The sequence below is a fragment of the Sturnira hondurensis genome, unplaced genomic scaffold, assembly GCF_014824575.4.
Source record: "Sturnira hondurensis isolate 20B ecotype Veracruz unplaced genomic scaffold, ASM1482457v3 Scaffold0004322, whole genome shotgun sequence".
Classification (NCBI taxonomy): Eukaryota; Metazoa; Chordata; class Mammalia; order Chiroptera; family Phyllostomidae; genus Sturnira; species Sturnira hondurensis.
The window spans coordinates 2,855,960-2,871,913 of NW_028076953.1; the positions used below are offsets into that span (position 1 = coordinate 2,855,960).

Here is a 15,954-nt window from a genome sequence, read left to right on the forward strand (position 1 = left end):
CATTTATTCAATAAATGCTTGAGTACTACATACTGCTCCAGACATAGTTCAAAATTATAAAACCAAATAGAGCTTTAAAACCTGCTGATTCCAGATGACTTCCTAAAGTCACTTCAGAACACAAAAAGGAAGAATGGAAAATCAAGAGACTGCTACTCATCAGTGAGATGCTAAATATATACTCTGCTATACTGATTTTCAAAGCCATACATTCTTGTTATAGTGTAACACCAAGTTTCCTATGCTCAGATTCCAAATATCCTCTTAATCATGAAGCTCTATTTCTTCATTCAGCCAATGCTACATATGTTTTTTTCCCCCTAGAGTAAGGTTGGCCTCTTTAAAAATCATCCTATTTAACCAGATTCTACAGAGCTGCTCTAAACCAGGGCCTTCACCACCCACACACCATCCAGCAGTCTTGCTCAGACCCAGGATACACCTGCCACTCTACAATTTTTCATGGCAGCCTCTGCCCTTTCAGAAATGTTTCTAGGCTACAGCCTGTCAGACATTCCAACAGTTCTCTATCAAAATAGCTTGTGCCAAAGGAGGGATGGCTGAGGCCATCAAACTCTAGCATGCCAGTTAGGTGAGCATAAAACAGAAGGCACCTCCTCACCTCATCTCTTACAAGCTGATTTCACCTCTAATTCTTGATTGCGCCGTGCCTCCTCACTGCTGGCTCTTTCTAACTTGTAATGCTCCTTCCTTCCACGGTGATCTTAGAAACTCTCCCCCACACCTTCAACTCTACACGAGATGCTTGCTCTACCTCACGAACTGAATTACATCTGACTGATTTCTGGTGGGAGCCACTCATATTCTCATACCCTACATGGCACAGCCAGGTAGGCAGCAGTGGGGAAGGGTGGTATGGGTAGAGGCTTAACATTATTTTGGTTCTTCCAGCACTCTCAAAGAAAAGCACATTTTTCCTTTGAGGCAGATATCATACTGCCCTTCATCTGTCCTTATTTCTCAACATTCACTAAAGACTTTGTACCTGCCCACAATCGTTATCTCTATCCAACTCTTGCTGTAACTCTGGGAAAGTTGAATGTTCATGTAGATAACTCTTCTAACAGGCCAGCCTCATGATTCTTGATTTCCAAATTCTAGTGACCTTAACTTCTAATCCATTTTGGCACCTAATTCCACCTTCTCATTTTCCGACCACTACCTCTAATCCCCTCTCTCCTACCAACCTGCTTTTCTACCTCTGACTTTCCAGTCCCGCAATCCCTTCATTTTAATCTATCCTTATGTCCCCTCCAATTTCCCCTTCCTTCCCTATCCAACCAACACACTATGGGTCATTTGAACTACCTGTACCCTGTATTTCCTTTAGTTGCATCTACCCAATTAAATGCTAGCCTTGAAAAAAAAAATAGCTGTCCTCTACCTTCTACACCTCCACACCCAGGCAGCTAAATGTAGAAAATCACACAAAATTACAGACTGTTACCACAGTTGTGGTCTCCAACCAGGTGAGTTCCCATCATCTTCCACCATCCTTTCCCCCTCAGTATTCCAAACCTTTACGTTTCCTGAAGCTCCTTATTCAATCCCCATTTCTACTTCTTTCGTTCTTAAGAAATCTTTACCTAGAAATCTGAGGCTAATGAGTCTGATTCCCCTCAATTATAATATTATATTCCTACTACAAATTTCTCTACATGCATGCCCATTCTGACCTTCTCTCCAGGTGTCCTCGATCCTATGCCTAGCTGTCTGCTCTCCTCAAGCCACATTTTTTCAGTTATCCCTGAACAAGTCTCTACCCCCTTCTAATGGTGCTCACCCTTTCGGGCTATAAACGTGCCCAATCCTCCCTACCTCCTCCATTACCTTCCTACCCTAAGCCCATGTCTTGTAGCTGTTGCTTCTCTTCTTCCTTACACCTCCAAACTCTTTGAAAGAATAGCTTATACTAGCCATCTCCTTTTTCTCATTTTTTTGTGCACTCCTTTATCCACTCCAATTATAGTTTTGTTTCTAATACTCCACTCAAACTGTTCTTGCTGAGGTTACCAATGTGATCTTACTTCCTACATCCAATGGATACTTTTCAACTCTTACTTTACAGGCTCTCTCTACTGCACTTAGCAATATCAATCACTTCCGTCTTTCTGAAACTCTGCTACCCCAGTTTCTGTTGTATTTCTACCACTCTTCTTCCCTCGTTTGTTTGGTGAGCTCTTACGTGCATTAGCGTTCAGTCCTGAGCCCTCTTCTCTTCTCACATTGATCCCTTTAGGTGATCTCATCCCCTTAATCAAAATTTATTCCTTAAAAACCTGCTCTCCCTGGGAATTATATATGGAGAAATCATTGTTAATCTTGTTACGCGTCATAATGACATTGTGGTTACTTTTTTTAAAGTCCTTACCAATTAGAGAAGCATACTTAAAGACCTATGGATATAATGATAAATCTAGGACTTGCTATAAAATACTACAGCAGGCCCTGACTGGTGTAGCTCCGTTGGTTGGGCAGTGTTCTGCACAGTGGAAAGGTCACCAGTTTGATTCCAGGTCAGGGCAAAATCCTGGGTTGCAGGTTCAGTCCCAGGTTGGGGCGCATGCAAGATGCAACTGATTAATGTTTCTCTCTCACATCGATGTTTCTCTCCCTCTCTTTCTACCTCCCTTTCCCTTGCTCTAAAAATAAATAAATAAAATCTTTAAAATAATACTACAGCAAAAAAGAGCAGGGACAAAACAAAACTGGCAAAATGTCAATTGTTGCTAAAGCTGGGTACAGGGTATATGAGGGTACATTACCCTGTTCTTTCTACTTTTCTGAATGTTTTAAAATGTCCATAATAAAAAATATGTTTTTAAACCACAAAATTCCTCTGCTCCTTGCTCTGTAGTTTCTATTTCAATTATAGACATCTTTATCTGCCCAGCTTCCCAAGCAAAAAACTTATCCACGACCCCAATCTTTTTACTCTGCTTCTAAATCAAATCAACCAAATTTAAAAAATTTTACCTACGATAAAGTTCTCAAATTGTCCTGCTCCTCTTCATCTCAACCACTTTTTCCATACTCAGGTTTTCATCACTCTTATTTAACTCCAAAGACACCTAACTGGTCTCTCTACTTCCAATCTTATCTCAGTTAAGTTCATCCTCCATTAAAGTGATGAATCCAAAACACAATTTGATTATGTCACTTCGAGGCTTAAAATCCTTTAACTGTTTCCAACTTTCATTCCATCTCTCAAAATAGGGTACATATATGTGATGGTGTTTATACTGTATCTAGAAGATTATACTGTACTCTAGCATTAGTAACAATGAAGAGGTTTATACTCCTTCATTGTTTAAATTATATTTTATTGATTATATTACAGTAGTCCCGATTTTCCCCCCGTGCCCGCCTCCACCCAGCACCCCCAACTCACTCAGGCAATCCTCACACCATTGTTCATATCTATGGGTCTTCTATAAATTCTTTGGCTATTCCATTTCTTTTTTTAAACTTTATTTTAAAGAGAATGGAAGGGAAGGAGAAAGAGAGGGAGAGAAACATCAATGTGTGGCTGCCTCCCGAGTGCCCCCTACTTGGGACCTGGCCCACAACCCAGGCATGTGCCCTGACTGGGAATTGAACTGGTGACCCTTTGGTTTGCAGCCCACTCTCTGTGCTCAATCCACTAAGCCACACCAGCTAGGTGGCTATTCCATTTCTTACACTGTACTTACATTTACATCCCTGTGGCTGTAATAGTAGCCTATTTGTACCTCTTAATCCTCTCTCCTCTTGGCCATTCCCCCATACCTCCCTCTCAGCTGGCAACCATCAAAAGGCTCTCCGTATCCAAGATTCTGCCTCTTGTTCTTCTCATTTACTTAGTTTGATTTTTTTAGATTCAATTGTTGATAGATGGGTATTCACTGCCTTTTCATTGTTCCTAATTTTGACCTTCTTTTCTTAAAGTGACGTACTGTCACTTTAACATTTCATATAATAGTGGTTTGGTGATGATGAACTCATTTTTTTTCTTCTCTGGGAAGCTCATTACCTGCCCTTCCATTCTAAATAATACCTTTTCTAGGTACAGCAATTTTGGCTGCAGATCCTTGCTTTTGATGACTTTGAGTATTTCTCACCAATTCCTTCTAACTTTCAAAGTTTCTTTTGAGAACTCTTCTGACAGTCTTATCAGCACTCCCCTAGGCAACTACTTTTCTATTGCTGCTTTTAAGATTCTCTTTATCATTAACCTTTGGCATTTTAATTATGATGTGCCTTGGGAGTGGGCCTCTTTGTATTCATCTTGTTTTGGAGTCTCTGTGCTTCCTGGACTTTTATGTCTATTTTCTTCGCCACATTAGGGAAGTTTTCTTTCACTGTTTTTTCAAGTAGACCTATTTGTTGCTCTTTCTTTTCTCTTTCTGGCACCCCTATAATGTGAATGTTAGAATGCTTGAAGTTGTCATACAGAAGCTGCTTCTACTATCCTCATTTTTTGGATTTTTTTCTTGTTCTGATTGGTTGTTTTTTACTTTCTTGTGACTCAGATCATTGCTTTGATCCTCAGCTTCATCCACTTCACTGTTGTTTCCTTGTAAATTGTTCTTTATTTTAGTTAGTGTATCCTTCATTTCTGACTCAGTTTTTTAATGTTGTTGAGGTTCTCACTAAGTTCCTTAAGCATTCTTATAGTCAGTGTTTTGAGCTCTGCATCTGATAGATTGCTTATCTCCATTTTGTTTAGTTCTTTTTCTGGAGTTCTGATCTGTTCTTTTTGGGGGGCCATGTTTCTTTGTCTCCTCATTTTGGAATAATGCCTCCCTGTGTTTGTTCCTATGTATTAGGTAGTGCTGCTTTGACTCTGTGTCTTGGTAGTGTGGCCTAATATAGTAAGTGTCCTGTAGGGTCCAGTGGCACAGCACCCTTTATCACCCAAGCTGGTACACCCTCCATGTGGTCTGAGTACACCCTCCTCTTGTAGTTTAGCCTTGATTGCTGTTGGCAGGTCAATGGGAGGGATATACCCAGGCCTATTTCCATGGTGTAAAGGATACCCCAGGTGACTAAGACAAAGTTCTTGTGCTTGTGGAGCCCACAGAATGGCTTTCCTGCCATTTATGCATATCTCATCTTTAGAGGCCCCCAAAGAAAACTTCAGGCATCCTGTTTTTTAAATGCTGATGTTTTCAGCTCACTCCTTTAAGTAACCTAACTCCAACACCTTGTGACTCACACCAGGACCGACATCTAGTGATCCTATCACCTTTTCACTGTGTCTCACATTGAGTATATGCTAACTTCCCACCTTACTGAGCTTAAACCCTATGGTCCATCATTAGGCATTCCCCTGCATGGCATGCTCAATGCCTTGATTTGTACTACAGAACTCACACAGCTCTCAAAATTCTGACCTAATTAAATCCAACTTTCCATTTACACTATACCTACATTTGGGCAGATGAATGTGGTGATGAAAACCAACAGCCACAATTACAGCTGTAACTTGAAATTCATGACTATCAATCTCAAGTACCAATTTTTCTATATTTCAGATTAGTTCCCTAATATAAAACCAGCACATGTATACTCTCAATGCACAAAGACAAGTTGCTTTTAAAATAAAATTGACTGCTCTGACCAGGTAGCTCAGTTGATTAAGAGTGTTGTCCCAATAGGCGAATGTTGTGGGTTCAAACCCCAGTTAGGGTATGTACAGAATTAGTCAATGAATGCATATATAAGTAGAAAAACAAATCAATGTTTCTCTTTCTCAATCAATCAGTAAAATTCAATGTACTTATTTCTTTAGTTGTTTTGGAAATAATTAACATGATCCTTAAAAGTAAGGATATTCTTTGGCATAGAAATCCTACTGCTAGTAATTTAAAAATTAAAGAAATAGGCAAAGAAGCCATGTCAAGTAAAAAAAGAAAAGAAATATGCAAAGATTTGGTTAACAGGATTCTTATCACAGACTTAGTTAAAAAAGAAAGTTGGTGTATTTTACAAAATTTTTAAAAGTCAACAGGCTGAACTTACATGGCCCAGGTTAAATACATTATGCTAAATCCATACAATGAAATACTATTTCACCAATGGAGAAACATTTATAATATGCTAAGAGAAACAAAAATAGATTACAAAAAAGGGGTTGACAAATATGACAGAATTTTTTTTTAAAAAGATATATTATGTAGTGTTTATTTATGACTATAAAAGCCAAAAACAGTCCTGGCTGGTGTAGCTCAGTGGATTGAGCGTGGGCTTGTGAACCAAAGGACAGCGGTTTGTTTCCCGGTCAGGGCACATGCCTGGGTTGCAGGCCAGTTCCCAGCAGGGGACACACAAGAGGCAATCATACATTGATATTTCTCTCCTTCCCTTCCCCTCTAAAGATAAATAAATAAAATCTTTAAAACATCTGGAAGGTGTTAATATTATTTATATTTGGGTAATCAAATTATTGCTATTTATTTTATTTTTATGTCCTACAGAAAAATACATGCTGTTTTATTAATAAATGTTATCAACTTAAATGCTCACATGCAGTACATGAGAATGCAGCAGGACAACATTTTACATTTCAGAAGATTTTATGCAGGTTAAATTAGCTGTACTTACTACTATTTCAGATGCAAAACACCTTAAAGGATCATTTTCAGCTTCTTCAGACTGTTCAGGGAACTGTGCTGTCAGCAAAGGGCATTTCAAGCTTTTGAAGCAACTAGGGTATAAGAAATATGGTAGGGTAACTAGGAATATAGCACTTCCTAACTATAAGGCACCTAGTTCTATAAACATATTTAAATAGGTTATTGTAGATGGAAAATTACATAGCACCAATAACTCAATGGTGTGTCAAACTGGTGATGTAAGAATCCTTCTTACTAGCAATGGGAATGTTCTCACAGGAGAACACCTTGCGAGACCCAATATGGTAAGCTTCAGTTCTATTTCTGGGCTATTCCAATGGCTACTGAATGTTTGTCTGAGGACCAGTGTTAGTCCATGATGTAATTTTTGTTAGCTCAAGAAAAAATTGGGACAATGTAGTAATTTTTTCATGAAGCTGTATTTGTTTTATTTAGAAAACCAAACTATTCTTTGATTAAGCCTTTCTTACTTCAGTATCTTTTCTTTCATGATATAATAAAAAATATATATTAATGTCCTAACCTGAAAGAGTAAAAAGCTAACAGTTTTAGATTCTAAAATTTTAAATATAAAATTATTGGCCCTGACTGGTGTGGCTCAGTGGTTGAATACCAGCCTGTGCATCAACGTATCACCAGTTCGAGTCCCAGTCTAGAACACATGCTTGGGTTGCAGCTCAGGTCCCCAGTAGGGGGTGCATGAGAGGCAACCACATTTTGATATTTCTCTCTTTTTCCCCTCCCTCCCCTCTCTAAAAAATAAGTATATAAATAAATAAAAATAACAACATAAAATTATTGGTCCATGTAATTCAATACTCTAGTTTTAGCACTGTTCAACAGAAATACAATGCAAGCTCCATACATAATTTAAAAAATTTTAGCAGTTACATTTAAAAGTAGTATGAAACAAAAAAATTAACTTAAATAATTTACCCTATTAACCCAATTTATATAAATTATCATTTCAATAATTTATCAGTATACAAATTATTGAAGTTTTTTTTTATAACAAGTCTTCAAAATCCAAATGTATTTTCCACTTAGAGCACATCTTAATTTAGACTAGCCATTTGCCAATGAAAACCACACTGAACAGTGGAGTGAATGCTATCGGGAACTCCACTACTGTTTTTTGCAGTCAAGGTAGACATTTAGCTGTCTGGTGCTGCTTCTGCTTTCAAAGGAAGAGTTAAAACACAGTTCCCCCACAGCAAGACCAGATCCTTTGAGCTACATCTACTTTCCCAGCTTCTATTATTCATTCACTAATATGAGTAAAGGTAATTATAAAAAGTAAATTAAACAAATGGATCTGGGCATTTAATTTTAAAAATATCAATACCTCATTAAGTGCTCTTGTTACATCAACTGAACCCTATATTCTTTGAAAATTCAAAATTTGAAACTAGATTTATATTTCCACTGCAAACAAATAAACAAAGAAACATAAAATAACTGAACTACCAATACTTTGGTCCATTGTGAATTGTTCTTAAAAATATACTTACAATTTTAGTAATTCATCCTTTAACTTTTCCTTTTCCAGTGAGTTTCCTTTGTTATCAACAATTTCTTCCACAAAAGGCTTAGTGAACTCTATTAAGGCCTTGCAACACTGACAAAGGCCATAGTCATCTGTTTGTATTTGTTCTTTTGAGTATGGAACAGGAAGAAGAGAGAGCTGACTCCAAATGGTAGACAGTGCTAATCCAACTGAATACGCCTTGTTGCTGTGAAGTTTCTGTATCACTAAAACAGACACCAAGTTGTTACTTGAGGTAGCCTCATCAAGTACACTAAACATGAGACAAAAAGTTCAGTTAATGTAGAATTATAAGATACTCTTTTTTCATATTTAAACAACTCTGGAATCAGGATGACATATGATAGCTTAATTGGCAGTGCAGTTTCCCCCCTTTCTTAGTGGTGCATGAAATAATGGAGTATCTGACAATGATGGCACTTTATAATAGACACCATGAAATCTTGTTCAAGTATGTTCACAGGGTACATACTCTAGACAGAAACATTTTTTTCCATATAGTTTGGTTGTTTTAAGTATAAAATAAGAACAAGTGTCTTGTAAACTATCAAGCACTATAAAAATAGAGAAGACTGAATATTTCTAGAAGACTGAATACCTCAAGGTGTATAAATCTGCTGGGCATTCACATTTAAACAAAACTTCTCTAGTTTGATTCTGGGCTCGTATATCAGACTCCAAAGTTACGTGTAGGTCATAAAATTAAAAAGAAGTCTCTTTCCATGGATAAATACTGTCTGCCTTGGTTGCTAATGTCTATTACTTAACAATACTGTTACAACACCTAATTATGAAGCCTTTTCTTTCCATACCTATTTTTTCATTCTTCAGCAGTACTTTTGCTACTCTCAATTCTAACCTCCCGAAGCTGAGGATGAGCAATGCCCTACCCAATATCATCCTTAACCAAGGTACAGGACTACCACAATGCTATCAGACTGAGTATTGCAGACAGCACAGAGGCAATCTTTTAAATATATTATAGAACAAATTCTAGAATGTAAGTTGCAGATAGGAAAGTTAGGCAAAAAGCTATCGGTTACAATACAGCACATGAAAAACAGCATGACATTCAACAAAACATCTACTAGGTACCCACTTTGAATCAGGTATTGTTATCTTTCTATGGGCAGCAGGATTCAAATCGGCACTGCTATTCCTAGTCTAAGCAGAGTACTCAATAATTAGTCATAAACATTACTTTGGTATACTGTTGACATTTGGGGGTAATATCAAGGCAGTTACACAGAAAATAAAAAACACTTATGTATCAAAATAATCATTACCTGTTTGTAATGGCTGAAGCAAAAGAAGAATAATTTGGGATATCTGTTTTCCAGAGGGCTCTTCAATCAGTTCAAGCAAACCCAACAATAATTCTTTTGGATTACATAACTATAAAAATATTCACAATTGAACCTGTTTAATACAAGTTGTATTTAAAGCCACATGATTACTATTTAAAAAAAAAACAAATATATACTGAGAAAATATAATTATTTTGCTTTATAGTAATGTACCTCATACAACTTCTAAAAAATATATAATAGCTTTTCCTGTTGCAAGTTGCATGGAGTTGGTTTGGGGGTCTCTGAGACCCAAAAGTTGAAAGCTTCTTCGTGCAGGGAGGACTGCACCCCAGCCATAACCATGCCACAAAATGAATATATTAAGGTACACCATAAGCGCTATACATATCATTTGGATTACCATGAGAAAAAGGGAAAGTTAGGGCGACAGCCTCATGAATGGTCAAAGAAGGCAAAAAAGATGACTGGTCTGAAGGATAAGCTCTACCATAAACAGTGCCATGCTGAGAAAATACAAATGAAAAAGACAATCAAGAGGCATGAAAAGAGAAACACCAAAGAAAAGAATAACAGAAAGACTCCACAAGGAGCAATACCTGTCTATCTACTGGACAGAGAAGGACAGTCCCTAACTAAGGTACTTTCCAATATGATTAAACAAAAACAAAGAGAAAGCGAGAGAATGGGAAGTCCTTCTGTGTAAAGTTCATGCCCAGGAGAAACAGAAATATGAAAAGTTATTTGAACAGGAAAGAGAAAGAAAGAAGCATGAAAGAGGATGGTTACTAAAGTCTGCTTTGTTGCAGATGGCTTTATTCAAAAACCAACTAAACATGAGATTCATTAGGCCAATGGGCTTGTTTCATGAAGGCTCATGTAACACAGCCTGAACTGAAAGCCACCTTTTGCCTGCCAGTACTTGGTGCAAAGAAGAATCCCTCATCCCTACTTTACACAACTCTGAGTGTTACTACCAAAGGTACTGTCACTGAGGTGAATATAACCAAGTTGGGACTTGTGACATAAGGAGACAAGGTTATTTGGGGTTAAATATGCCCAGGTTACCAATAAACTTGAAAATGATAGATATATAAATGCAGTCTTACTGGTTTGACAGCAGTTTCATACAAGTAACTCCTGGTAATTATTGAAGTCTATGCCCCAATCAGGAAAACTTGACTATGAGGTTTCTGCGTACTACACTATTAGAACAGTTTATATGTCTGTAACCACCAAGAGATTTATTTTATTGTAAAGGACATTAAAATGGTCCAGTTTTATAAGAAATACACATATATAATGATATAAAAGACCAAAAACAGAATCCATGATTGTCAAATCACTGTAAAACTAAAAGTCGGTTGGAGCATCACCCCACAAACCACAAGGTCGAGGATTTGATTCCCAGTCAAGGCACCTGCCTACGTTGTGGGTTCAGTCCCTGGTCGGTGCATACTGGAGAGGCGACCAACTGGTTTTTCTCCCTCTCTCTCCTTCCCTTTCCCTCTCCTAAAATCAATAAGCATCTCCTTGGGAGAGGATAAAAAATATATAAAAAGTTACACAAATGGGAAGGGAGATTCTGATCACCACAGATGAGATTTCCTTTGAGCTTTGTCTGTCTCCTCTGACGGCTGCTTTGGGTTCTCAGAGTTCCCAGCAAGCGGACCTTTTTATTTCACATAGTCACGGTATTTAGACAAATGCAGTCCCTTTTGTCCTTCTTGAGCAGATAAAACTTTGCACTGCTTTCTAAATGACCATATTATCACCTACTGCCTTGTTTTTTAAAAAGCCTTCATACTTAATAACTACTATGTAGACAGTGTTCTGACTTTCCAAATATATATGTTTATTTGCATTGATTTCTACATTTATCATTTTATATATTTTATTGGTTATGCTATTACAATTGTCTTGATTTTTCTCCTATTGTCCCCCTCTACCTAGCACCCCCCACTCCCTCAGGCAATCCCCACACCATTGTTCATGTCCACAGTTGTGCATATAGCTTCTGTGGCTACTCCATTTCCTATAATGTACTTTACATCCCCATGGCTATTCTGTAACTACCTATTCATACTTCTTAATCCCCTCACCTCTCCACCAATTTTCCAACACTCCCTTCCCACCTGGCAACCATCAACACACTCTCCATACCCATGATTCTGCCTGTTCTTATGTGCTTAGTTTTTTAGATTCAACTGTTGATTGATACATACTTATTGCCATTTTATTGTTGTTTTTATCTTTTCTTCTTACATAGATTCCTTTAAAATTTCGTATAATAATGGTTTAGTGACAATGAACTAAATGGTTCATTGTCTGGGAAGCTCACTATCTGCCCTTTGATTCTAAATGATATCTTTGCTGGGTGGAGCAATCTTGGTTTTGGTCCCTGCTTTTCATGAACTTATTTCTTGCCAGAATTTATTTCTAGCCTGCAAAGTTTCTTTTGAGAAAACAACCGACGGTCTTACGGGAACTCGCCTGTAGATAACTTCTTTTCTCTAGCTTTTAAAATCTCTTTTAACTTTAACCTCTGGCATTTTAATTACGATGTATCTTGGAGTGGGCCTCTTTGCATTCATCCTTTTTGGGATTCTCTGTGCTTCCTGAACTTTCATGTCTATTTCCTTCACCACATTAGGGAAGTTTTCTTTCATTGTTCTTTCAAATAGATTTCTTTCTCTTCTCCTTCTGGCACCCCTATAATGTGAATGTTTGAATGCTTGAAGTCACAGAGGCTGCTTCTACTATCCACATTTGGGGAGTTCCTTCTTCTTCTTGTTTGGTTGTTTTTTGCTTCCTTATGTTCCAAATCATTGATTTGATTCTCAGCTTCATTCACCCTACTGTTGTTTCCCTGTAAGTTGTTCTTTATTTCAACTGGTATATCCTTTGTTCTGACTGAATCTTGATGCTGTTGAGGTCTTCACTAAGTTCCTTAAGCTTCCTTATAACCAGCATTTTGAGCTCTGCATCTGATAGATTGCTTATCTCCATTTTGTTTAGTTCTTTTTCTGGAGTTCTGATCTGTTCTTTTTGGGGGGCCATGTTTCTTTGTTTCCTCATTTTGGAATAATGCCTCCCTGTGTTTGTTCCTATGTATTAGGTAGTGCTGCTTTGACTCTGTGTCTTGGTAGTGTGGCCTAATGTAGTAAGTGTCCTGTAGGGTCCAGTGGCACAGCACCCCTTACCCAAGCTGGATACTCAAGGTGCACCCTCCATGTGGTCTGAGTACATCCTCCTCTTGTAGTTGAGCCTGGGCAGCTTGAGGCTGCCGTTGGCAGGTCAATGGAGCAATTTACACAGGCCAGTCAATTGCAAGGATTGGCTGTGACCACCTACCACCAACCTCCGCCCTCTGGGGAGGATCAGCTGTGCATTAGCAGAATGGTGGTATTCCAATGTGGTCTGTAGCTGTCCACCAGGTGCACTGGACCTGGGATTTCCTGGGTGGTACAGGCCAAGGTCAGCCCCGACCTGTGTTTTGCCTGAGGCCACCTTGCCTGAGCCACAGAGCAATCTGAGCTGGCTGCTATTTGTGCTGGGCTTGGAGATTTCTAGGCACAGCCAATTTGTGAATCTAGGCTGGATGCTGCTAGTGCTGGGCCTAAGGCCCCTTAGCAAGTGCTGCAGGGGATGGAGACTCACTGAGGCCAGCTGTCACTTGTTTGAAAAGATTTAGGAAGTTGTGAAGCTTGAGCCGAGAGCAACCATTCATATGGAAAAGCTACTGTTAACAGCTGGTAGTTGGGTGCCTCAGAGGATCTCCAGAGCAGAAAAAAACAATGTTAGCCAGGTTGATGGAATCTCACATACAGCACTTGCCAGTTCTGTGGCTCTACCCACCTTCCTGTCTGGGAGAAAGCTGTCCCCTAACTCCTGCCTCGATGCCAGGCACTTCAGTTCCTCCCTGTGTGCCATTGGTGCCTTTCAAGCTGCTACCCTGGTGCTGGAGCCCAGAGGGAGTAAGTGTGAGTAAGTTTATATGTGGGTTCTCTTAAGGGAACTGCTTGGAATTCGATGTTTCTTCTATTGACTTAATTCCTGCTGATTTTTGCAGCCAGAAGTTAAGGGGACTTATATTCCTTGCACTGGTACCCTAGGCTGGGGGGGCCTGGGACTCCTCACTCCTGAGATATCCCTCCCAAAGTTTTATCCACGAGTGGTTGTGGAATCAGCCTGTTTTGCATCTCCACCTCTCCTACCAGTCTGAATGGATGTGGTTTCTTTAATCTGTTGTTGTCAGACTTTCATTCAACTTGATTTCTGCCAGTACTGAGTGATGGCTGTTCTGTAATTTAGTTGTAGTTTTAATGTGTTTGAGGAGGCAAGCCCCATTTACCTATGCCGCCATCTTGACTAGAAATCCTAAATAAATACTTACGTCATTTTTCTCAGATTTATCCTTTTTGATCATCATTTTTGACTTATAATACTGTTAACCTTTCACCAAGAGTTGCTTTCTAAAGTTGCCAGTCAAAACTAACCTACTCACTATTCCTATTTTCACTGTGATCACTTGCATTTTAGGTTTTTCATACTCTTTTAGGGAACACACCACAGAGTAAAGTGTACTGAGATTTGATTTTAGTTCCTACATTGCCAAAAGATCAGTGTGACCTTGAACTACATCTGCAGACTTTGATTTCCACATTAATAAGCTATTGTAAAATATTAAAAATAAAGCTTATTAGGTCTCCCCTTAGAGATCTAAATTAGTGGGTCTATGATGAGGTTAGACAATTCTTATATCCAGAAAATTTGGGGAAACTGACATGGCCTTGCCCATCTAATCACTTTGCACCTTTCTTCAAAGAGTTCCCTCCTTTACTTTCATGAACTCTCACGCAAAACAAAACAAGCATTAAACATAAAGGAAATTATAAAATACTGATGTGCACTGTGACAGAAAGAGTTTTGTTAACTTACCTTTATCAATAAATCAAGCATCAGAAAATATTTTCTTTTATCATCTTCCTTATCATTCCATAAAAGGCATCGAACGACAGGACCAATAAGATTCCAGCCCATATTCTTGATGATGACCTATAGTAACATTTCAGAATGAAGCAAATTCTGCTACCTATAGGGCTCTCACAGTGAGGTTTCTTGGAGATTAGAATTTCCTCTAGATAGAATAGATGAAGCAACAAGTCCTACAGCATGTCACCATTGACTTCTTATGCTAGGATATTAATATTTTAAGGTAGTTTTTTAATACTTTCACTGAGAAAAGGCAATCAAGACTTCACTTTTAATCAGGTAAATTGGTTTTTCCCAAGATTTAAAATGCTCTATTTCCAACAAGAAACTTAGTTTGCTAACCATGAGCAAGTATTTAAATTTTCATGGAGAATTTTACTCCCTTGATTCATAAAGAAATTCAGGAATGATCATAAACCTTTTATGGTTCCTTGGACAATCTCTAAATATATTATAATCATGTAACTTAGGTAAAAAGTGAGGGTGTCATTTGTTACTTTTCTCTCCCCTCATATAAGTTGCTTGCATTTTCAAAGACATTTCAGACTGCTTACTACATAAGTTTATCTTTATAATTAGTGATTCACATTCATGATCAAAAGTACTGATTTTCAAAACTATAATAATATATTGTATTTCCCTGTTTTGCGTTCTACTTTAACTCATCAATATTATCAAGCATGTACTATGCCAAGTCTCTGAAATATTCTAGGTGCCAGAAATAAAACAAGGAACATATCAGCTAATAACTCTCTTTAAAGATTTACATTCTAGTTCATTTGTTAAAAAAAAAACAACATGTGTACGAAAACGACAAATAGGTACAAAACCCTCTCTGTGACCCTAATTGTTTACCGGTAGAGTATCATTACCCTACTGTTATAATAACGGCAGACTATAACATATAGCAGAAGAGTCAGTTCCATCTGGAAAGGCAAGAGAGGTTTTCCAGAAGAGACAATGGCTAAGTTAAGACTTGTTACAGAAATAAAAGTTTGTCAGAGCTAGAGTAAGTGGGAAATACATCGAAGGCTCAGCAACCACCATGTGTAAAGGTATCAGACTTAACATGTCCTAGAGAACAAACAGGGTATGTTAGAATACATAAACACTAGTTCACAAGAGAGGGAACGCTATTTACATCTTTCCTCATTTATTAGCTGGACACTCTAGTAGAAAATTGTTTTATCAATCTGCATGAGCTCCCTATATGTTAATATTCACTTAGGTGTATTTATGACAAATAATTATTTGGGTTTTTCGTTGTCCTTATTCTTACACAGCAAAATACACTGATTTTTTTTTTTGGTACTCCCTTTTCTGCATTTGGATCTAAAACAAATTTTCTCCTTTAGATTTATATTCATTTAAGCTTTTCTAAAAAAGATGGTTCACCTTTCTTTTTATTCAGTAAGAATTATGTTGGAAAGACAACATAAAATGAAGTTTTTAAAATTCACTTTAAAAA

The 15,954-nt window shown here is 37.9% G+C and overlaps 1 protein-coding gene and 1 pseudogene across 4 annotated transcripts in view; one reads left to right on the top strand and one right to left on the bottom strand.

Moving 5' to 3' along the window:
* GLMN (glomulin, FKBP associated protein) overlaps nt 1–15,954 on the bottom strand; it is a 40,936-nt gene that overhangs the window by 20,634 nt on the left and 4,348 nt on the right. For all 4 annotated transcript variants that reach the window (XM_037045482.1, XM_037045483.1, XM_037045485.1 and 1 more), the window contains 4 exons: nt 14,433–14,549; nt 9,471–9,579; nt 8,150–8,390; nt 6,607–6,709 (listed from right to left, as the gene is read on the bottom strand). In XM_037045482.1, the coding sequence (XP_036901377.1) occupies nt 6,607–6,709; nt 8,150–8,390; nt 9,471–9,579; nt 14,433–14,549 (570 nt within the window). The remainder of the gene's footprint in view (nt 1–6,606; nt 6,710–8,149; nt 8,391–9,470; nt 9,580–14,432; nt 14,550–15,954) is intronic.
* Nucleotides 9,835–10,396, top strand: LOC118986522 (ribosome biogenesis protein NSA2 homolog; annotated as a pseudogene).